The sequence below is a fragment of the Amblyomma americanum genome, chromosome 2 (assembly GCF_052857255.1).
Source record: "Amblyomma americanum isolate KBUSLIRL-KWMA chromosome 2, ASM5285725v1, whole genome shotgun sequence".
NCBI lineage: Eukaryota > Metazoa > Arthropoda > Arachnida > Ixodida > Ixodidae > Amblyomma > Amblyomma americanum.
Window position 1 is genome coordinate 14,411,567 of NC_135498.1, and position 22,997 is coordinate 14,434,563.

At 46.2% G+C, this 22,997-nt stretch overlaps 3 protein-coding genes across 3 annotated transcripts in view; 2 read left to right on the forward strand and 1 right to left on the reverse strand.

Moving 5' to 3' along the window:
* Positions 1–3,888, forward strand: part of Prp8 (pre-mRNA processing factor 8) — a 53,408-nt gene extending 49,520 nt beyond the window's left edge. The window contains exons 35-36 of the mRNA XM_077653215.1: positions 2,195–2,397; positions 3,542–3,888. Coding sequence (XP_077509341.1) covers positions 2,195–2,397; positions 3,542–3,696 — 358 coding nt within the window. The 3' untranslated portion in view covers positions 3,697–3,888. The remainder of the gene's footprint in view (positions 1–2,194; positions 2,398–3,541) is intronic.
* Positions 3,889–6,440: 2,552 nt separating this feature from the next.
* Positions 6,441–9,319, reverse strand: LOC144120620 (uncharacterized). The gene is made up of 3 exons (XM_077653216.1): positions 9,151–9,319; positions 8,532–8,952; positions 6,441–7,762 (listed from the first exon to the last, which is right to left on the reverse strand). Exons 2-3 carry the CDS (start codon positions 8,943–8,945, stop codon positions 6,575–6,577), a joined length of 1,602 nt encoding a protein of 533 aa, XP_077509342.1. The 5' UTR covers positions 8,946–8,952; positions 9,151–9,319; the 3' UTR covers positions 6,441–6,574.
* Positions 9,320–10,409: 1,090 nt separating this feature from the next.
* On the forward strand, positions 10,410–22,214 carry LOC144120621 (uncharacterized). The gene is made up of 4 exons (XM_077653217.1): positions 10,410–10,561; positions 10,623–10,664; positions 12,800–13,223; positions 18,635–22,214. Exons 3-4 carry the CDS (start codon positions 12,830–12,832, stop codon positions 19,135–19,137), a joined length of 897 nt encoding a protein of 298 aa, XP_077509343.1. The 5' UTR covers positions 10,410–10,561; positions 10,623–10,664; positions 12,800–12,829; the 3' UTR covers positions 19,138–22,214.
* Positions 22,215–22,997: the final 783 nt, after the last annotated feature.

Sequence of the window (22,997 nt, forward strand, 5' to 3'; positions counted from 1 at the left end):
CCGGGCGGGACTTCGGCGTCGACGAGAAAAACGTCTGTCGTTGGAGGGGACAACGACAGCAGCTTTTTGCGTGCGCCGCAACGAGGATGGCATTTAGCGGACCAAAGAAAGGGCGTCACCACGAAGTGAAGACAGTTTTGGCCGACTCTGTTCGGACGCAGAGAGCAGCTGCTCTTCCAGTGACAACAGAAGTGCTCCAAGCGAAAGCTAAGGAACTTCCGATGGAGCGAGGCCTAACGCCAAAGGATTTCAAAGCCAGCCGGGGCTGGCTTCAGAAATTCATGAAGCACTTCGGCTTCAGCCTCCGACGTAGCACTTCAATCGCCCAGAAACTGCCAAGCTTCTTCGAAGAAAAGCTCGTAGCTTCTCAGCGCTACATGCTGCTAAAGAGAGAAGCGGCAGCCTACAACCTTGGGCAAATCGGCAACGCCGACCAGACGGCTGCGTATTTTGATATGCCAGTGGCGTACACCGTGAGTGAAAAGGGTGCCAAGGAGGTGAAGGTGCGCTCTGCGGGCTACAAGAAGCAGCACGCAACTATGATGCTGTGGTGCACAGCTGATGGACATAAACTCCCTCATATGATATTTAAAAGGAAGACACTGCCTGCTCGAGAAACTTTCCCAACAAATGTCATTCTGCGGGCAAATGAGAACGGGTGGATGACGGGTGCAATGGTGAAAGAGTGGGTTAAGATTGTGTGGCGACGGCGTCCAGGAGCCCTTTGACAAAGAACTTGCTCATTGTCGTCGACTCTTACCGTGGGCACTTGACTGACAATGTGAAGGCTGCGCTCGCCCAAGCGAACACTGACCTTGCTGTCATGCCGGGCGGCATGATGGGCCAGTTGCAGTTACTTGATGTCTTCATCAACAAATCTTTCAAGGATCGTCTGCAGAAATATTACATGGATTGGTTGACTGACGAAAACCACATGCTAACGGCAACTGGCCACATCAAACGTGCATCGCTGTCGCAGCTGGCGGGCTGGGTAGCTGCAGCGTGGGACGGCATCCCAGGTACCTTGATCGTGCGTGCCTTTAAAAAGTGCAGCATATCTAATGCGCTTGACGGTACCGAAGATAGTGCACTGTTTGAGGGTGACAGTGACAAGGAACACAGCGACGAGTCTAGCAGCGACGGCGACGTTGAATGAGCTCTGCACGTTCAGATTCAATAAATCCTGTGCTCGCTTTTATTTTTGTTCGGCCTACATTCGAGGTAATATAGTATATTTTTTTTGTTGCCTTCGGACTTTAGGTGGTCGGCTTAAAATCGGGGTTGGCCTAGATTCGAGTAAATACAATATGCATGTCACCAGTAGGTTGACCTGCCATTTCATTGGTCACCAATGGTTCATCTTAGTCCTTGTGCAAGTAAAGTTGGCTAGTTGCACTAGCCAAGGTGCTAATCCAGCCCATTTTATGTATAGTAGGAACAGTACGTGGTATATTAAATGCTCAATAATTCAAACTCCACGATTGCCAGAACCAGACTGGATGAGGCTGCCACATGCAGTCCAGCTGGGCCAGCCATATTCTCAAAAGTTTTGATTTCAAAAGTAACATCCATATGGCTTCACACGTTTCATGTGTTGTTCTTGCTGAACATTATGCCACCTCTGAGACAAAGAAGCCGCAATGCAAAATTCAAGTTGCGTGCGGTTGATAATGTGCTGAAGAATGGGATCTGGGCAACAGGGAGACAGTTCTACAGGAGCGAAAAAGTAGTCTGGGACTGGCGCAAACCTGCAAGAGCACGTCTGTCAGAGAAGCCGACAAAAAAGATAATCTGCGGGAAGAAGGCACACTTGTAGGAGTTCAAGGATACGCACAGCAGCTGCTGCAAGTGTGCATTTTCATCGTAGTTGCTGATGAAGAGATCCTCAGCACGTGTTTATAGCGCTTACCAAATTAGCAAATGTGCTTTTTACACCGGTGTGACGGGGTGCAACTTATCGTCTAGAAAATACGGTATCCAGAAATTTCAATAAAAATAAGTTCGAATTAATGAGCTTTTACTGTATGGGCATCTTGAATACTCCTGCATCAGCCATGCGTGTACACTTCTGTTGGTTTGAGCACTCTGCCAGACCTGTGGCCATGTTGAAGTCTGTAATAGTTGGTGTTGCTAGGAGGGGCTTTCTGGCTTCTGCACAAGCCTAAGCATTCCTGTCCTGTTTTTCTTTTGCCAGCTTCACACCGGGCTCATGCTCATTGACTGCATACAAGCTGACCCCGAGTGGCTACGAGTGGGGTCGCCAGAACACAGACAGAGGCAACAACCCCAAGGGCTACCTGCCATCACACTATGAGCGTGTCCAGATGTTGCTTTCGGATCGCTTCCTGGGATTCTTCATGGTGCCTGCCCAGGGTTCCTGGAACTACAACTTCATGGGTATGGTGCCCAAAAATTGTGCCTGCCTTGCAAAACATTCCCTGCCCAACTTTTGAATGCCATAGCATTGTGGACAGCCATTTGAACTGTATCAAGTGCAGAGCTGATCCCTTGGGGTGTTGGTGTTGTGCGCTTTTCTTAGATAGTGAGGGCAGCCATTATTTAATGGTGCTAGCACATCCAGTGGGTGTTAACAAGATTTGTGATTTCTGCAAGTAAATTCTGCTTAGGAGCAGAGGCTCTTTGAACAAAATTTTATTACTGAAGTCTAGGAGTGTGCGAATATTCTATAATTTCGTATGTTTGTTATTCGAAATTTCGAAGTATTCATCTCGAGCGAATAATGTTTCTAGATCACTGGCTCTGTATGGTTTTGGTTTAGCATGGCTCTTCTGGGATGGCATTGTGGCGTACCACAGCCAAAGCCCTGACTCCATGCACACCTGCCAGGCGTACGCACCATGCGCCTGCATGCCCTCGTGTATGTCGAAACTGGTGCACACATGTGCACGGCACAGCGGCATGCATCGATGGGAGGAAGCAGCTCCCTTGACTTCCACGAGAGTCTGAGCTGACTGCAACTACTGCAGACACTTTTCTTTGCATGAAATTCGCCAACCTAGCAGTACGGCTCGAGCACAAAGCGGCGCTAGCATGAGACACGTGGAGATGGGTGCCTGATGCAGGGTGGCACTGTACATGCAGTTCGTGTGCCTAGCAGGTGTCCATGGAGTCGACTTTGAAAAGCAACAGCTACGTAACAACGCAATTGCAGTTAAGAACAACAGTTGGAGGTCCCACAAATAGGTCTCACGCCCAACAAATATATTTGTTCCGCATGTAGATCAACTGCCACAATTCCGATCTGAATTCTTGCAGTATGCATCTGACGTTAGTCAGAAAAATTGTCATTGCCATATCGTTTTTATGTCAAAAGCAAGCAACTGCTAACGTGGTTCTCACCAAATAAATTTACTCTGATGCAAATGGTTTCTGGCAGTTCTGCGGAGGCCATTCATTTATGTGGACTTTTGGATAATTTGTACACGTTTCCTAGTCCCTTTAAGTTCAAATTAACGGGTCTTACTCTTCTAACGATTGCCTGACTATTGCTTTGCGCACTCCGTCCTTTTTTACACTGCAGGTGTTCGTCATGACCCAAACATGAAGTATGAACTGCAACTGGCAAATCCCAAGGAGTTTTACCACGAGATTCATCGACCCTCACACTTCCTCAACTTCAGCAGCTTGGAAGAACCAGACTCGATTGGCAACGATCGGGAAGATCTTTATGCCTGAAGATTTTTTTCTCACGTGCACAGAAGCTGTGCCTTTTTTGTTGCTCATCATTGTTAAGGTTTTCATTGATTTCATTCAGTGAACTATTTCATGACTGACTGTACATGGGACATGACAGGACCTTGAAAACTGTAAGTAATGTCTGTCGTGCATTGCCTTTGTAGCAGCAAAATAAACAAATGTTGTCACATATGTAGGGTGTAGTTACTGTTGTTGGCTTGCGAGTCTTCTTGGCCCATGAATTTAATGCATAGCAAGGGCATTCGTAAGTTTGATGTGAAGTGCAAGTCTAGCTAAAGCAGGATTAGGATTTGGCAAGGTTAAAGGTGTCTGATATGCAAAATTCCATGTAAAGCACACAAAATCTTTGTACTAGCATTTGAAATGATGTAATCGTCAATCCGCCTTTTGCACAAGGCTGCTGTGTACATGCGCACCTATTTTCTTACAGCTCCACTGTTTGAAAACGAAAACCGCCAGCTTCTACTGCGCATGTGACAGGTGGCAGTGGCTGCCAGGCACACACTTGCCACTTCGCAGGCGTAGCTGGCTTCTTGTGGAACCAAATTACGCCTGCGTCTCTCACATGCGTTTGCTTTCAACCAGTAACATAAAATTTTCGCCACTCCCCAGAGGGCGCCACATCTTGTGAAAAAGGTGAATTAAAGGGCCCCTTTAAAGTTGTGGTATGCCTCGGATGTTAAAGTGTACCACTTCACAAATATTCTTTAACGGCAATTTTTGTAATGTGTTTTGTAGAAGCTGAGTTATCTGTAGTCAGTGTCTTTGCCCCATTCCCTATCCTCGCATCACTTTTTACATGGTGTAAGGTTGGCGTTCCTCTACCGGCCCCACCACCGGAAGGGGGGAGCATCCAGAGCCATGCGGCTTATGACATTTGAAAGAATCTAACCAGTAGTCTTCTCTGAACTGGTATATGCAGCAACGTGCGATGGAGGAGGGTGCAAGCGTGAAAAAGTTTCCGGAAAGGGCTTGCCAAATTTTGCGCGTGGTTGTGGGTTCTGTGCTGCGTGCAGAAACTTGTTGACTCAGGTGTTCATGACAAAGCAGTGCAGCGATTGAGCAAGTTGATATGCTCTCCTTAGAAGGTGTTTCAGAGCTCCTTTAAAGCTGGGATGTTATTCAGGCTTCTCCACAGCGAAGAGCACAATGTCACCTAATTTCCAAGGAAGAAATGCGCCACTGTACATAAAGCCCACAGGGTAGTGCTTGCCGACGTACGACGGCATGGCAGGGCATGGGCACCTCCAAGCTTCTCTGCACTTTTCCAATGCTGTAATTAGAAACCTGAACATTGCCGCGGCTTTAATCGGTGATTACTTCCCCATGTTACATTTTTCCACAAAAAAACTTTGCTTGCTTATCTAGGAGCTTCACATGTTTCCTTTAATCTTGTCAAACTCTCGAAGCAGTTCAGTGCCCTTTTATTGGAGCTGTCCATGAGTAGATCGACTTATAACAGAGTGTATCAATTCACTTAAGCACATGCGAGGGCAAGTGGCTACATCAACATTTAGTTTCAATTAAGGAGGCCTTTATTGTCAGCCTAGGTTATTCCTGCTCGGAAGCAAACATTGCCAAAAGATGTGTGCACACCTTTGTGCAACCTGTCTGGCTGTGCAACATCAATGCCTGTGCAACATCAACATCAATGTCTGGCTGTGCAACAATTTTTATGCGATAGCATAGAAGCGTCAAAGAAAAAAACCACAAGTCTGCCGTTGCCACACATTAGGGGTTCTCCTGTCTCCACCTGTCGCGGATGTGAAGTTTGATTTGAATAGAATTGGAAATGGAAACGGTTTGAAGCAGGATTTCCCAACCAGTATAACCAATTACTTACCTTATATATATACCCTGGGAAAGGATGCACCCTCTGGCCCGATGAGGCATTTCTGGTGCAAAGATTGTGGGCCCCCAAATTTCAGTGCAGGACTGATTGTGTTCAAATCTGCATGAGCTCTAGCACAGGATTGCTAGTCGCAGCTTGATTCTGCCATAAATCCAGAGTTGAACTGTTGGCCAACACAGGCATGGGCGTCTATGAAATGAAATGGTTTGCAAAGTTTCAGTGAAACGTCGTCGTGCTAGCGCATAAGGATGCACAATGAAGCTCTATGCTATTGCAATGTCACACGTAATCAGTGATTTAAGTGAGGGAACAAACGCAGATAATGATATCCTAGTTGAAATCTAGAGGAAGAAATGGGCTTGGGCAGGGCATGTAATGCGAAGGCTCTCTTTGACCACTGGCCAATAAAAGTAGCGGAGTGGATTCCAAGACGAGGCAAGCGTAGCTGGTGGCACCAGAAAGTTACTTGGGTGGATAAGATTAAGAAGTTTAGGGGGATACGGTGTCCGCACCTGGCAAAGGACAGGGTTAATTGGAGGGACATGGGAGTGGCCTTTGCCCTACAGTGGGCGTATTTGCGGTGATGATAAACTTTTCGGCACATTTTGTTCCTTACAGTAATAAATCGCTGCTTAGTGATAACTTTTAGACATCTATAAGTTGGTTAGCATGCTGCTACATGTGTTTGAATGATTTCGAGTGCTGCCACCGTAACTGGTACAGACATCACATACCAAGGATGACGGGGCTAAATAGGTGCTGCATTTTAAAAGTTCCTGCTCTCGATAATGTACTAGTCTGGGCATGCATAAGAAAATTGATTATGCTACATGCAATGGCAGTGTGCATGCAATGTCAGCAATGACACAGCTGATCTTTTAAACTCTTTTAATCGTGCATTGATTGTTTTCACTTTGGCAAAGTTTAGCAAGGTGAACACACAATCACGTCATGCATAAAATTTTAAAAGGCATAGGTACCACTACTGTTTGCTGACCTGCACTGCTAAAAACCATGGGCGGAATTCCCTGCCTGATTAATGCTGCTAACGTCGGAGGGGAAGAAGTCTTCGACACGAACATGGTCCTCAAAGAGTTCAGTGCTGCCGTAATTCTCAATCATTTCTAGCAGCGAGTCATTCACACTGCATCTTGGATCACGGCCTGCATCTAGCTCCAGTTCTTTGAGCAGGTTCTCGATGTCTGGCAAACTGTCCTCCTTGCTTGCCTTGGCTGGGCACTTCGGTGATGAAGAACGCTGTTCATTCGAAATGGCCTGGAGCTGTGGAGGCCACAGTGACCCTTCATTTTCAGCCTCTTGTGGGGTGCACAGAAGCGGTTTGGCTTGCTCCGCAGACATCTGCTTATGCACTGCAGATGTGGTGGTGGGTACTTCTTTCTGTGAATTGGCGCAGGACTGCTTTTCAATTATTTGCTGATACAGCATTTCCATCCGAGCACTGAGGTCAAGTTCAAAGGTGTCATTATTGCCAGAGTCTGAGTGTTCTTCACTGTTGTTGACTGTTGCTGCTGCATCCACAGCAGTTGAATTTGCCAATTTACCTGGTTCCAGGCTGTCTTCAAAATAATTTTTTGGCATTTCCAGACTGTTTTCAAATGCAGTGTTTGCAGTCTTCAAGCTATCCTCCACCGTGATGTTTGCTGTGGCTTCCAAAATAGGAGCACCACAGACGAATGTTTCTCTGCGGATCTCCTCCGTGCATGTTGCTGGTTTTAGAGGATCGAGGTCTCCAGATGTATTGGATGCAGGCACCACTGAAAAGGTTCCTCCACCTAGCAAGGATTCAGCATCGCCAGCAATGTGAGGATCACAGGTGATGGATGCAGGACGGTTGGAAGTGGCATTCTTGTTTGGACGAGATGCGAAACTTTTAGGTACAGTGGCTCTGACTGGAGGCACTGCTTTTTTGCATGGCTCTGATATGGCTGTGGCTGACTTCTTGGACACTTGTGCAGATGCAGAAACTTTTGAGGTCCGGTTCTCACGACCAGCATTCTTGTTTGCAGAGGATTTAAACTCCTTTGGGATGGTCACTCGGATGGGCGGCACTGCTTTTTTGCACACTTGTGCAGGAGTTGAGTTGGCCTTCCTTGGTGTTTGCGCAGAGGTTGTAGCTCTTGAGCTCAGGTTTTGCTTCTGTGAAATGGTGAGAATACTTGACTTGACCGGATTCTGCACATTAAAAAGCAGAACGTGCATGAGTAGTCAGAAGTGTGAACAAGGCCTTTTACTGCAGATCCAGCTGCAATACCGCAGACATAATAGTGTCAAACACCAAGTTCAAATGCAAGTAAAATAGCTCTTTTGAAAGTCTGGAAGGAGGGGGGCTAAGCAGAGATGAGCAAGGTCATGGGGGGGAAGGGACACGAGGAAGCTCTTCTAAATTGGGTTGACTATCTCTCTGAAGGCCGTGTATTTGGAAGCAGCCCATTTCAGGGCAAGTACAACATTGTGGGCCAGTTAAGCTTCTTGAGTTTGGATTTGTTACTGTATCCTTCTTGAGTTTGGATTTGTTACTGTATCTAGAAGGATACCAACAGAAAAATAGTTCTGGATGACCATCCTGCCTAGAAGGGTCACTTTCCAGTGAACCTGCAGGCTGAGAAAACTTTCTTTTGTACAAAACCCGTTTCAGTATGGCAGTAATTCATGGAGTTACCATTTCTGTCTGTGCTTTTTGCTTGCGCGTTTTCTTTACCTATTCTTCACCCGAGAGGAAGAAATTTACTTTCAGTGAGTAAGCTCCGAATAGTGAAAACGTCGATGATCAACGCCAGAGTTAGTAGCAGAATGTCGCCAGAACATGGACCATATTAAAACAGGTGAACACAAAATGGATCAGTCTGGAAGCAAGTTCAGGTATGATCAGCAGATCGAGAGCCAAGCAGCTACGTGCTCCCAAAGTAGGTACCCGCAGGAATGTAGTAAGGGCCAGTCGTACCTTACGCGGTGGTTTCAATGGCTTCGGCTCCTCGCGGACTGTTCCCAGCAAGACGAATCGGCCCTTGTAGCCCTTGTCTGTAGAAACAGGGACGGCCAGTCTGCTTGATGGCTCGTTGCCATCAGGTTTCCAGAACAACGACACGAGCTGGCTCTGCCCGGGTAGAAGCTTGAACACTTCTGGATCTGCTCTGAATCCCTTTGCCCGCAGCGTATCGCCGAGTGTCACCATGTGGTCGGTGTTGGAGGTGTTCAAGACCTTTAGCTGGCGCACTGCCTCACGGCCCACCGGAATCTGTTCGAAAGTGACCTGTGGCGGCTTGCCGAATGGCTGCAGCAGCAGAACGGGCACCTCCGCAGCTCTGCCTTCGACTACCTTCGAAGGCGGCGAGAAGACTAGCAGCTTCCCGGCCATGTTCCTTCTGTCGAAACAAAATACAGGAAGCCAGACTGAGCAGTGTTAGGACAGGTAGCAGGAGGCGGTACACGACTTAAGTGAGAGAAAAAAAGACAAATAGATACAGGCAGAAGCGAATCTCAGAAAACCATGGGTTAGACTTAAGTAAACAAATGAAAATAAACGCTTTAGCATCCAGTACACGACTAGCTGCCGCACTCACCGCTAATCAAAAGCTTTCGCAGAAAAGGCAAGGCGCCGCTGCCACATTCAACGTATGGCAGAGATGATGGGTAGCGGACGTTGCCAACAGCGCACCACACAGATTTCGAATTCCGCACCGCAAGACCGCACAAACGGTCGCGCCGCGCGCGTTTGAACGTGTCTGCCGTGGTCCAATCAAACAAAAGGTCTTTGTCACGTGATGTGAGATAGGCTGGCCGAACGCAGTGATGTGAGAAATGGGTGGCGCCACCAAACAAGTGACAACGCTACCTACCACGGTGTAAGAATATTTTCTCTTACACCGTGCTAGCGCTGAATTACAACTAGAGTTGTAAGTCAGCGCTCGTGTTGTCGATACGTACAACTAAAAAAAAAAACAGCAGTTGTTAACACTGAGCCACGGTCCACGGCGCCTTGTACTCCGCTAGCCGATCACAACAGTAAACGAAACCAGCTTTTTAATGTTTCATTTTATTAAACGAGCCAGGTATCAAAATTCTAAAATTTTCCATTTTTTTAGTGATCAACTTTTTTTTTACCCAAGAAGAAAAGTTTTAACAACAAACTAATTTTCTGTCGTGGAGGAATTTTGTGCGGCAGTCCTGAATGTGAGCGGAGCTTCACTGCAGGTAAGTTGTATGCTACTAATATGAATCATGTAAGCACAGATTTATGAGGCAAACCATACCAACCGTACTGCATGAACATCAGCATCTGTGTGGATAGTTGTGCATATAGTGTACTAGATTAGGTACACCTCCCGGTGCTCTGTGGCTGCCGTGAATTCAATTTTTAAACTGATCAATCAGTTCGAATTTAAAGCGCGAAGTTTGTGGGTAACGTGTGGTGTTTCACAGCTGATGCCACAAGCACCTAAAAGGCCAACACAAAAGGTACTTGGGTCAACAGCAGTCAAAATTTTCCAACTGACCTTAATGGAATGGTACAGCCATACATAATTGCTCCCCTCGCCTGCCCTCGCTAAAATAATGCGTGGATAAGAACGGCGTGCCATATCATGGACACAAGGGCCCCGACACCACTCCATCATCGGTCCTTCTGAACCATAAAGGAAGGAACTCAAGAGGGGCCATGTTATGTGTCCATGTTCCGAACCGCGGTGTACGCTTTGAACTTTTACTCATTCAGCAAACTGGTGCTCATACGTATGCATAATAAATTTTTATGCTTTTAAGCAATAATCAAATGTTACAAAAAAAGATAAGTTTGCACAATGATCACTTCATCAACCGCAAAAACACCTAGTGCCACCTGGTGACGGCAAACAAAAGAAAAATACCGCTGTCATCGAAGCGTCACAGAAGTGTCCTTTGCAGGCTAGACGAACGCTTTCTTTGCATGTTCGGCACCACAGCTCACATCAGGTGCCTCAGGTAGCCCGAGGCAAGGTAACCGTCCCGCGTGCTAAATAAGTGGTTGTGTTTCACATCACCATGTTCGTTTTCGCAGCGATCCCGCTCTGATGTGTGGCTTTTTCAGGCGGTTTTTTCCGTGAGTGAGTTTCACAAGTAGCTCAGCATCACTGCAACAACAGTTTTAAAGCTGCGTGCCGAAACGGCGCTACTTAAACTTGTCGCTGCCGCCTTTCGAAAGTTTAAAGCTATAAAAGGTTGCTTTCTGCGGTGGAAGCTTGCACACTCCCGTCAATTAATACATATGCACACTAAAGAAATATATTTGCATATCACTACTATCCCGGTCGACTGCTCCCTAAGATTAAGCGGAAATAAAACGACCCATACGAAGGGCGCATGCGTGCACCGTGGGCTTGAGTGGTTTCACGCGAAAAAAGTGAAATTGCTATTAAATATAGCTACCCGTCCAACTGGTCAAAAGACCTTTTGGCGCTAAAGTGGCTGTGTCATGAAGCATAGATGTCAGTGCCACAGGGCGAGGGAATTTTTAAAGGAGGATGTTAGTGTATTTACCTTTAACATGGCTCTTGGTTTTGGTAAAGTATTGACTGTCGTAGCTGTTGTCGCGAAATTCATGCATTGGCGTTGTGGCTGTATGCTGACTTCTGTCTGGTACACTGAGACCTGTGCATTTAGGGAAGAAATCTTTTTGTAAGAGGGTTTCACACCTTCGCACGGTAGAAGACAGTGACATGAAACATAGGGGAACAAGTGAAACATAGCCATCAAGAAGGGTGAGGGTTCGGGCTAGTGGGTAGTCAACATGAGAATCCATAGCACACACAATTAAGGGGACACAACACGAGTGCTAAACTTCCACTGAATGAACTTTATTTGGCGCTGACAGCCTTATAAACATGTTTAAAATTTATAAACTGTACGTCATCAGAACCCCTTTGTAACTTGCACCGGTAACGTTATATACAGGTTGCCGCTTTCATGTGGCAAGTTGTATATAGGGCAGACAGGCCAGTGCCTGAATAAGTGACTCAGCGAGCACCACAGAAATGTTAGAGATCAGGGGCCAGGTAATTTGGCCCGTCACTGCCGTAGTCACAAGTACACGCCTAACTTCGAGGAGTGTTCAGTATTAGGAAAAAATAGCGATCAGAAAACAAGGGAAATAATTGAAGCTGTAGCAATGGAAAAAGAGGGATTGGAAAATTGTATCAGTGATCCTTCGGTGTTATTATCAAGGAAAGACATAGCTTTCTTAGATTCAAGGAGTGGGCGATAGTGTGAAACTTACTCACTGATTGCTGGTTTTTATTGTTCTTTGTTGATCTCTTCCCTTGACACATCATGACTTTGATAAGATAATCATTGTTAGTAGGTTATACCTGTATGTTATGTGATCTTTATATGGCTGTCAGCGCCAAATAAAGTTCATTCAGTGGAAGTTTAGCGCTCGTGTTGTGTCCCCTCAATTGTGTGCGCTATGGATCCTCATATAGCCAGCAAACTAAATGGACCAGCAGCACAATTTAGCAGAAAAGAAAGGGGCACATCTTTCAGTCCGCTTCATGGTGCTTGTTCTGTGTTTTCCTTGTGGATGGCAACACTTGTTTACTCAGGCAGCTGAACAAGCTTTTCAAGAGTCTGGGTTCACAGACAGCGGTAATTTACGATTTCTGTGTTGTGAACTCGGGATGGTGATCCACGTGTTGTTCTACAATATATACTTCAACGTGTGTTCTCAGTATGAAATAACTGCATTTATTGCTTGTCAACAAGTGAGCAGTAAACATGAAATGTTGACACTGCTCACTCGAATACACATGCCGAGTTCCTTCCACTTAATTTCTTCTTTATACTTCATGGCAGATGATGCTTGTTTAACATGCTGCCACATATGGCAGTGACTGCCATAATCTTCAGAATGAAATGGGCCTTGTTATGGTGTTGGAACCTGTGCTTGTGTACAGTGTGCTTTTGTGAAAGCTATCTCTATTTTTAAGTCTGAAATGGCCGTGCCGAATGTTGTTAGCTATTTTAAAATGTAAAAGCTGGGAAAGGAGTATTGTATTTTCTTTTATTCGCATTTTTATGTGGTGCTCAATTCTTTAATGCCAGATGTCGCTTGTACTGGTAGTGCAGCTGTACCAGAAGGCCTTCATGGAAGCAGTCACATGATCAGCCAGAGACTACTACTGCTTCACACAGTTCCCATCAAGCTGCAATCATTGGCTTGCACTGGCATCTTCTTCCCAGGCATGCTGCAGTAGGCACACACAGAGCACGATGGCTGCATCAAGCGATGGTCCCAAGGATGTAGGTGGCCAGCAGGAATTGCATGCTCCAGTGGCTCAGAATCTAGAGGGCCCACTTGGTGAATGTCAGGCAAGACAGGACACAGGATACCACCAGGGACCACCAGCCTCACCAGTTCAGAAGCTGCAGGAGCTGTCAAGTGGATGCCAAGCGAGTCGAGATGCAGGAGACCAGCAGCAGCCAGAAGACCCTTCGTTAAAGGACTCACAGAAGTCGGTTGGTAGTGTCCAGGAAGCAGGAGAACAGCAGGAATCAGAAGGCCCTCCAGTGAAAGAGCCAGAGGACCCGGTTGGTAGGGAAGGAAAATCAGGGGAACAGCAGGAACCTGAAGCGTCGTCAGCACAGACTCCACTGGATCCAGTTGGTACGTGCTGGGCAAGGCCTGCTTAACTCTTTGTGCTTTGCAGAACAGTGCCTCTGCAGCTTCCCCGATGCCTTTTGGCGCACAACCCGCAGAACGATTTTTTTACTAGTTGAATTGTTGGAAGTGGCACATTAATTGTTCGTAGCCTGCAATTTTTTCTTCTGTGCACACTAGCTGCAAGAAAAAAGCACTTTTTACTCTTGTGATACCACCAAGAATTTTGCTTTAGTCTCACAAGCTGCACAAACGTTTGTTACAGTGCTTTTTTTGCCTCTTTTAGTTATTTTCAGACATACACACATATATACATGCATGCATAGGCATGCACACATGCATATATGCCTCTTTTAGTTATTTACACACACACAAGCACGCATGCACACACAAGCATGCATATGCATGCACGCACACATTTATGCCTTTAGAAGGCTTGAAGATATGTTTCTTTCACTTTGGTTATGCAAACTATTTTGGTGTTGGGATGGCGTTATTGACAGATTCAGGTGAACTGTCAATCAGCAGGCAGAGGTTAGACGGCGCAAAGGTGCTGGAGATTCTCATCACATCTGTCGTCATTTACTGGGTCATAAATCGAAGTCGCCAAGGGAAATATCTCTGTCCTGTGAGGACCACACTTCAATTCCATTAGAAAGTGTACATCCCTTTTTTTGGCTGGAGGGGCACTGGAACCATGCATGCATAATTACTGCTGTCTGTTCATTGTATATGCCAACAACCACCTCATCTTCTCAGGTTATTGGCAGATAGAACTATACAACTCAAGAATGAAGCAGCGTCATGACAGTCAGTCGACATCATTGGTTGGAGGGCCTTCTTCTAGGGGCATTCGCCTCAGTGTTCTTGAGCTGTATTTGGCGGTAGGCGTTTGCCTTATTTTACAAAAGAAAGTGATGGTCAATGATCAAGTCAAAAGTAAAGTTCCCAGAGACTTCAGAACCGCAAATTGTTTTCTTGTTCACTTGGGAGTCCAAGAGTCTATCCTCACATAATTGGGCAGCATGTGACACAAGGATGAATAGATTGCTGGCATATTTTGGTATGTCCTATTTGTAATTTTACCTTTGACTTGGTCAGTAACCATCATTTTGTTCAGTATTATGCTTGGAACAGACAAATTTTTTTGAGACAAATACATATTATAAAACACAGGCACTAGCACTCAAGAAGAGCAGTCTGACAGTTTATCTGAAAGTTCCTTAGTGATTGAGCGATACTCTATTGCTTCAGTCCACGACTTCAGGCATATTTGGAAACTGGTAAGCCTTGAAGTCTCTTTAATGCACGGCTTGTTGTCTCTGTAAATTTGAATGTAGCACTGGCTGTAGCTTCAAGGCCAATCGCTTTGTCTTATAAGCTAGCAATATCTATGCCTTTTGGGGCCTTCAATTTAATTTTGATGCTGCAATAATGGTTTTACCTAGCCTAATGTGTCAAATACAGGCTGTCGCTAAATGAGCGGAAAGCCAGTCAGCATGCTAAATTTATTTAACAGCTATCATCCCTGTATAATTTTTTGGCCCAGTTCTTACGCTTGGTGTCTTTGTATTATTGTATTTAATATAGAGGTAAGTAAGCTATTTACGTCTGCCGGACATTTCATTAAAAACATTGAGCTGGATTTGCTTTCTACACGGCAGTGCTGAAGCCCTGCTTAAAGGGACAATGAAGACAAATCGAAGTTGGCCTCTTAGTGGATTGATTATGCCATTCTAATGACAAAAAGGCCATGCTCCCCAAAAGGGAGCTTTAAAAAACCAAAAAAACGAAATGCAAACATTACCATCACCAGCCGATTTCACAACTAAATTGCTTGCATTGGCATTGAATTTTGGGCACAGATCCCCAGAGGCTATGCTACACTGCCATGCATTTCAGAATGGCGGCAACTCGTCCTTTTCAATAAGGACGTCACGAATTTGAGTCGACTGTTTTTAAATTAAATTTTCTATCTGATACTTGTGTCTTTTGCTGTCAGACAAACGTTAAGATATCAACTAGGAATCTCGTGTTTGTAACCGTCTACTATCCAGGCAGATCATTTTGCCTGTGCTTTGGCATTCCATTTACTGCCAGCTTGTTAACAGAGACTTGGAGCACTGTAAATCTTGCACTACTGCAAGATTTATTCTAAGCTGTATTCTGTGGTATTGAGCTATGAGACTCATCTTTGCAACATTGTTCACGTAAAGCTAGTGACCATAGGCTAGAAGGGCATTTGCTGCAGGCATGCTGTGCTGTGGTTTTTGGACACTGTATCAATGTGATTGCTCTCACGCAGCACTTCCGCATGTTTTACTACAGCTAGGGACATTATACCGTTTGGTTAGAAACGAATATGGTCTTGGTTCATTCTTGAATACAACGCAGGGGACAGGACGGGAAAAAGACGGACACCATCCCGTCTAGACCCTCACCCTGTTTTCAAGAATGAACTTGTACCAGCACGCCCAACTTATTATACATAGTCTTAGTGACGCTCCAAACAAGTGATAGCGACTATGAAAGTGTCCAATGTCTGCAAGAAACTCTGATGACTTAGTGGTATGACCGGTATGCCTCTGTGCACATCTGGAAGTGAAGGATACTAAGCTCTAAATGCCTCATTTTTGTCATGACTAGTTTATCAGCATTGCTTTGCACATGTTGTGGCTCGAACACGTGCACTGTGTGGGCACTTGGAATAATAATAATAATTGGTTTTTGGGGAAAGGAAATGGCGCAGTATCTGTCTCATGTATCTTTGGACACCTGAAGGGAAGGGATAAAGGAGGGAGTGAAAGAAGAAAGGAAGAAAGGGGCGCCATAGTGGAGGGCTCCAGAATAATTTCGACCACCTGGGGATCTTTAACGTGCACTGACATCGCACAGCACACAGGCGCCATAGCGTTTTTCCTCCATAAAAACGCAGCCGCGGCGGTCGGGTTCGAACCCGGGAACTCCGGATCAGTTGTCGAGCGCCCTAACCACTGAGCCACCGCGGCGGGGGCACTTGGAACCTGGAAGCAGAGTTCTTTGACGTCACCCATTGTGAAACTTCCCATAGGATATCGATGTATTAAAAATAGCGGGCTGATTGTGCCAAAATTAGGTGGGGTTTAAGGATTGTTGCGATGCCTGTGCTCAGTAACATAAACTCTGTTCACATTACGCACTTCGAGATAGTTGATAAATGCGCAGCTGCCTGGCAGCAAAATCAGTACAACACATGCATGCAGTAATAGAAATCCATAGATATAGCATTCAGAGATATATTAGGTAAAACAAGCAAAAAAAAATGTTGTTCAGAGGATAACGGCGACAAAGGGCGACAGCTTTTGTTGGCCACTCCCAGATGACACCACCATCCGTAAGCCCTGCAAAGGGCCACTGTGAGAGCATGGCTGTTCAGGCCAGTTGGTAATTTATGACAGCTAGGAATGCAACACAGCGAAACTTTCAGACAAGGCCGAAAAAAAGACAGGACACTACCGCGCTGCTTTCAACTGGTTCTCTATTTCAGGAAGAAAAGCATGTAGTATAGGTAGAATGGGTGGGGAAGCACATAAACGACTGCTGAGTTTGCTGTGTAACACAAGATAACAAGGGTGGCATGAAAAGGCAAGAGATACAATGCGAGAACTTCACTCAAACGAAATGCAATGAAGGAGCCAATAGGTGCGTTTAAAAGGCTGAAATTGCTACGCGAGACACGGCAGCAATTGAAACATGAAATGAAAACAGAAAACAGTATGTGACAGCATCACAAAAGTGAGATGCAGTAAAACAGCCAAAAGGAGCATTGAAAGGCTAAAAAGTGTGATGAGCATTAAGACATACATGGCCAAATGGGGCAAATAAAAGAAGCTAAAAGGTGAAATCGGAAGACCTAAAACCTTTAAAACCTCGAAGAAAAGAGCTCGACCGAACTACTCTAATGATGTCTGGCTTAGGTGATCTAATTCACGTTTTATTAGAGCTATCAAGGAAGTACTGGCAGTCTTTTTCAAGCCTCAAAATGGGTTGGCTTCTATGATTTCACAAGTGGCTTGATGTACATTACTCACAAGAACGGTGCATTGATGAAACAAAAGCTTGCAGGAACGGGAAGAGCACTTTGAGCAGTGCTCTCCTAGGTGCTCCTTCACAGTTCTGTAACCGTGGTTAGAATGTTTTAGTCTATCACTGAGACATTACCTGGTTTGCCTCATGTAGGCTTTACCACAGATCAAGGGAATTTTGTACACCATGTTAAATCTGCATGCTACAAATGGTGACTGGTGCTAGACTTTGCAGACTGGCTTTCATGCTACAGTGGTGTTGACTACGACACAGTTTGGAGAGCCTGTCGGACACCGAAAATACAAAACTTCTATTTGCCTATTGCCCTATCCTCTTGAGCCAGTGAGAAATAGCGATCAGGTAGGGTACAAAAGCAACTTTCCTTTTTTTCTAGAGCAGCCGCTCCTTTGCCTTCAGCTTTATCTTCTTCATGAGGCAACGTGCTACTGAGATGAGCAGATGGTCAGGGAGCCCTGCTTGAGCAAGCCGAGAAGTTGCTCATTTAGGCTATGTCCCATAGAATGCACGCACGACTTCATTAACGCATTAGTGAAACACAGGTTCACAGTGTCGCACCTTACAATCTTGGAATGACCAGAACTGTTAATGTAACAAGGACTTGCCCCCTTTTGGCTCTACTGCCAGCACAAGTGGCTTCAAGGCAGCGTAGGGACCCACTATCAGGGATCTTGTGTCAACACGAGAGGCCAGAGGCACTGCCCACAGGACAAAGGCACTTTTGAAACTGCACTGTTCTTGGAAAAGAACATTCATCACCGGCCAAGCGGATGATGTAACCGTAATCATCAACAATTCTGAAAATGTTTTGTAACAACAAGCATGGCAAGTTGTTCAGCAAGCAGTCGGTCCTGGTGGGCAAGGTAAATATGACTTATGATTGCAGCAATGCAAGAGCCAATGCACACACCATTTTTCTGAATAGAAGTGCTCTTACCCCAAGAGACATAATTGGAATTAAAATAAAGAATCAACAATTCTAAGAAGCCACCCACCGGGATGCCACAGGAATTCTGAAACGTGATAGAGCCAAATGCATCAATGAGGCTTTCAGCACAGTGCAGCACAACACAGCTTTCAATGCATAAAGAAAATGGCGAATTTAGAGACCGATTTATAACACCGCTAAAGAATTATAAAGAAGAAAGCCGAGCATGGTGGCAAGTTGGCTGCAGCCACCACCCTTTTTCAAAGGGCACAAACCTATCTTCCGTCCTTGCTTTTCTTTTCGGGGAGTGGGGGAGACAAACTTGCTTGTTCTACGCACGTATACCATGCAGTCCGCGCGAGCTGCTAGCGCTGTCCCTGAGTTCCTCTGCCCGGTGTTCGCGCAGAGGTGGCGGCCCGGCAGCTTCGGCGCGCTGCCGAGAAGGGTGACCTGGCCACCCTGGAGCAGCTCCTGGACTCGGACCCATCACTGGCGACGCGCACCGACGCCGACGGCTACACGGCACTGCACCGGGCCTGCTACGCCGACCAGGTCGATGCAGCGCGATTGATCCTGGACCGTGGTCCGCCGGGACTGCTGGAGCGGCCCACGGTCGATGGCTGGCGGCCGCTCCACTCGGCCTGCAAGTGGGGCTCGCTCAGCTGCGCGCGCCTGCTCATGGAGCGGGGCGCCAGCGTGAACGCGCCCAGCGACGGAGGGCTCACGCCGCTCCATCTGGCCTCCAGTCAGCCGCGCTCGCGAGGCGTGCTCGAGCTGCTGCTGTGGGCGCCGTTCGCCGACACCGAGGCAAGGAGCCGCGCAGGGGACCGGCCCATAGACCTGGCAGCTCGACACGGGCCTTGGGCCTCGCTGTTCGCCATGCACGCCCCGGCTGTGAACCACTTCTGAAGAACGGGAGCAAGAAATGTGCCACTGCGCTGTCTGCCTGTCAGGACCCTATATGTGCGCGAAAGACTCTCTGCTGTCACCAGCCTTCGCGTGCCTCTCCATCTGTTGTGTGGAGGAATGCACGACAGGGTGTTGCCCAGCACCGTGCTGCGCTGGTGCCTGACGTCAGTCAGCTGCAGTGTGTCGAGTTAAAATAATGGCCTACTAAAGCCTGCTTCTACTTCCAGCCTACGAACTGCATCTGGTGATATTTGTTACTGGAAACGGGAAACTTGATTCATGTTTGACCTTCGCCATCAGGCACCCAGTACTCCTTTTGCTGAAAGGGACCCCATTCAAGAAACACAAAAGCTGCTTGTGATACCTTCGATGATTCAACATAAATGCAGTCAGTACAATCACTTGTCAGTGATAAGATTAGTTATTTTATTTTGCAAATAAAAACATTTCAGTACAAGAAATGGCAGAGTTAACTATTTCAAAGGCAGCCATAGCACGAAGAGTAGTGCATTGTGGTCACTGCAGGTGCAAGAACTCATGAGGTCGCATAGACGGCTATGCCAAGAGCAGCACGTCAGGCACAGTCCCTCTGGTACAGGTGAACTTGACCTTTCTGTAGGAAGAGTGAGTATGCATGCACTAGTCAAGGTGCTTCTATTCGTACGCCATCTGTGCCATTCTGCGCAAATCGAGATTTGCTGCGTTGTCCTGTTAAAGTGACAAATTGTGCCAAAACGAGTGTCATGAGCAATGGTAATGAAAATTCCGGCCCTCAGGACGGGTGTAGAGAGAACACGCCTGGTGCCACCTGTCGAAGTGCACCTGTTGCTGCAGAAATGTCCACTAGAAAAGAAGTCCAAGTCTGCCAGGCAGCTACAAATATTTGACCTTAGCATGCCTTTCAGCAGTATGAAAGGGCCCAAAACTAGAAATTCAATCGGGATATTTTGTCATCGTTGATTGCCAAATTTCAGTTGGGCAGTTTAGATGCCTGCAGAACACGTTTGCGCATTTCCCTTGATATAAACCAGTATCGGCAAACGTCGTCGTCACACACCGGCTCGGCGCGTCGTGCTCGCCACTGTTGGCTTGACACCGCATGGAGCACTGAGTTAAATGAAGAATGCAAGAGAATAGTACTTCTCAAAGTGCTGTGCTTTCGCACGCATTGACACTCTGGCTTCCTAGATGTAGGCGTACCTTCAAGCAAAACGCTATAAATGACTTTGTTTCAGGTCTGCTTTTAGTCAGAGGTGTGTACGGAAAATTTTGGGACCATCAAAGTTTCGAGTTACTCCTAGATGAGCAGTGGCGCTGACTCTCCGCAGCCGAAGTCGGCATATTATCAGGTCAACAACGCGCAGTCTGCTCGAAATATCTGGCGAAATTAGCGTTGTGAATTTTGGGACAGCAGTATGTTTTCGAATGAACTGAAAATTTCAATTAATTGATTACGAGTTTTTGACGGTTTTCAGTATGTGACTGCCTATGTGCCCCTATCAGCAGTGAACAAACATCGTCCCTTTGACAAGTACCATACCCTGCATTTACTGCCAGTTGAAGCTGCACCATCTGCCAACTCCAGTGCTGATAGCTATATAGCCCCAATCTCCCTTTTACGTTTTTTCACGGGACCGTGGCAAAGATGTACCAGCCGGCAAACTTCGATTCATAGCATGCTTTTTGAACTGAGCACAAATTTATTTCGATCTCGGCGCGTGAAAATGTCGTACTACGTTGTTGTGTGCCGCTTTTATTCTGTTTATTATTTGCAAGCCCAACGTGCTTCTCTAGAATTAGCAATGATCTGTGCCACTCGCATTCGTCAGTCTCGATCAATATGCATACGAAGAAGATACTGCGATGGCGCTAAAGCTTGACGGTAAAAACGAAAGCCCCGGATGCAGCCCGTGCAATCGCACCTCGTGCGCGCTGCACGCTTTCTTTCTCTCTCTCATGGCATTGTTTCGTTTTAGCGCTCGGTGTGTGCTTGCCTTTCTGTGGCGAATGTGCTTCGTCAACATTCTCATCGAATTTCACACGGCTTGCGAGTGCTGGAAGCAGCCGAACACGGTGGCGCTCAAGCTCCGACGGACATTACAGAGTCCGTCTATCGCCGCTGTGACGTAGCCGTGCCGCGAGCGCACGCTGGGCGTGCGATGAGGCTTCTGCGGCATCTTTAGTTCTTGACTTGTGTGGTGAAACCACGATTTCAAATGGCTTCTGGCATGTGCACTCGTTGAGCAAGCAAGCGTGGGGTGGAATTCGCGACGTATCATGCTATATTGACAACATTCACAAGGTAAAACTGCACCCGATGTGAAAAGTTTATTCAATGCGGCTTTGATGAATTTCTGGTTGTTTGGATCCGGAGCAGATCGATGGAGATTGATTAGCGCAATGTTTAATTTGCAGTTTTAAAATTGTATTGCATATATCTATTCCAAGCTGCGTGAAAAGACAGTGGGGATGTAACATTTCGTTCCATAAATCTTTACTGTGTATGTAGGTAATATTGATCGAAAATGACCTGTTTTCAAGGTACCCCAGACACATTGCCTTAATGCTTTTACATGTTAGTGAGCATTCATTTTATTCACAAAATAATTATCTCTTTTAAGGTAGGCTGCTTGATGGACAAGCCACATATAGAAATGGAGCACAGCTGCTCCAAACTGCTGCAGAATGCGTTTCTGGGTGCTCCGAAAATTGTTGCAAAAATCACAGTTTTGTAGTAGCACTGCTGAACAGACCCAAGTCCTGTTGGCTACACCACATAGGGTTTAGGATGGGCAACGAGGGGCGAAGGAGCAGGAATAGGCACTGACAACAAAGATTTAGCACAGCACAGACGTATACCGTGCGAGCTAAGTGTGAACTGGTCATGCTTGCTGGCGGCCTTTAGACCAGACATACGTCTGCGCTGTGCTAAACTTATCTAAAAAAATTCGGGGACACTTTGACGATCTAAACTGCATGAGGGGAAAGCCTTTCCGCGCGACTTTGGCTGCTACTGTTGTTGCGTCTGTGATTAAATTACAAATTAATTACTAATTACTATCACTTATTAATTACTAAATCCGGCGTTTTTTTTCGTCCATTCTGCTTTTTTCACTGTGCTGTGACGACTTCGGCTGGATGTGACATCACACCGTTTTTCGACACAATTTTTTTACATTTTTGACTATTATTAATTACTCTACAGTCATCAAACTTGGCTTGTTGGTTCAATTCTTCCTCCTCTATCTGATGCAATCATTCTTTTTCTCTTATCTTTATTAGTTTCCGAGTTATTTCACTATGCTGTGGCGACTTCCGGTGGATGTGGCGTTGCACCGTTCCCGTGGCTATATCGACGTCCGCGTTATTTTGGCGCAATTTTGACATTTTTGGCTATAATTAACTGATTACTCTACAGTCATCAAACTGTGCTGCTAGGGTCATTTTTTGTCCTATCTGAAGCGACCATTCTTTTCTCCTTTCTTTTTTAGTTCCCACTAAACGAAGCGTCACGGACGGACGCACGGACACGATCGTGGCCGCGAACATGAGCCATTAAAGGCTTTCGCCTTAATATATGCTCACGTGCTGTGATATGTGATAGAGAAGTAAATGGCTACTCAGGGCTGTTCGTTTAATGTATTACGTCAGCAGGTGAGTGAAGCTCGATTCAACTGCGGTAATACCAACATTTGAGCTAGTTGGTACAGCTCTTGCGGTGTCTGTTCTTTCTACGTCTGTCGTCTTTTTGCGCTGTTTTCCCACTGAAGTGTTATGTCATGATCCAAGGATTTCCACCTGGGAAAATGACATTTATTGTTTTAAGAGGTGAGAAAAAAGCTGCCGAGCACCCCGGCTAT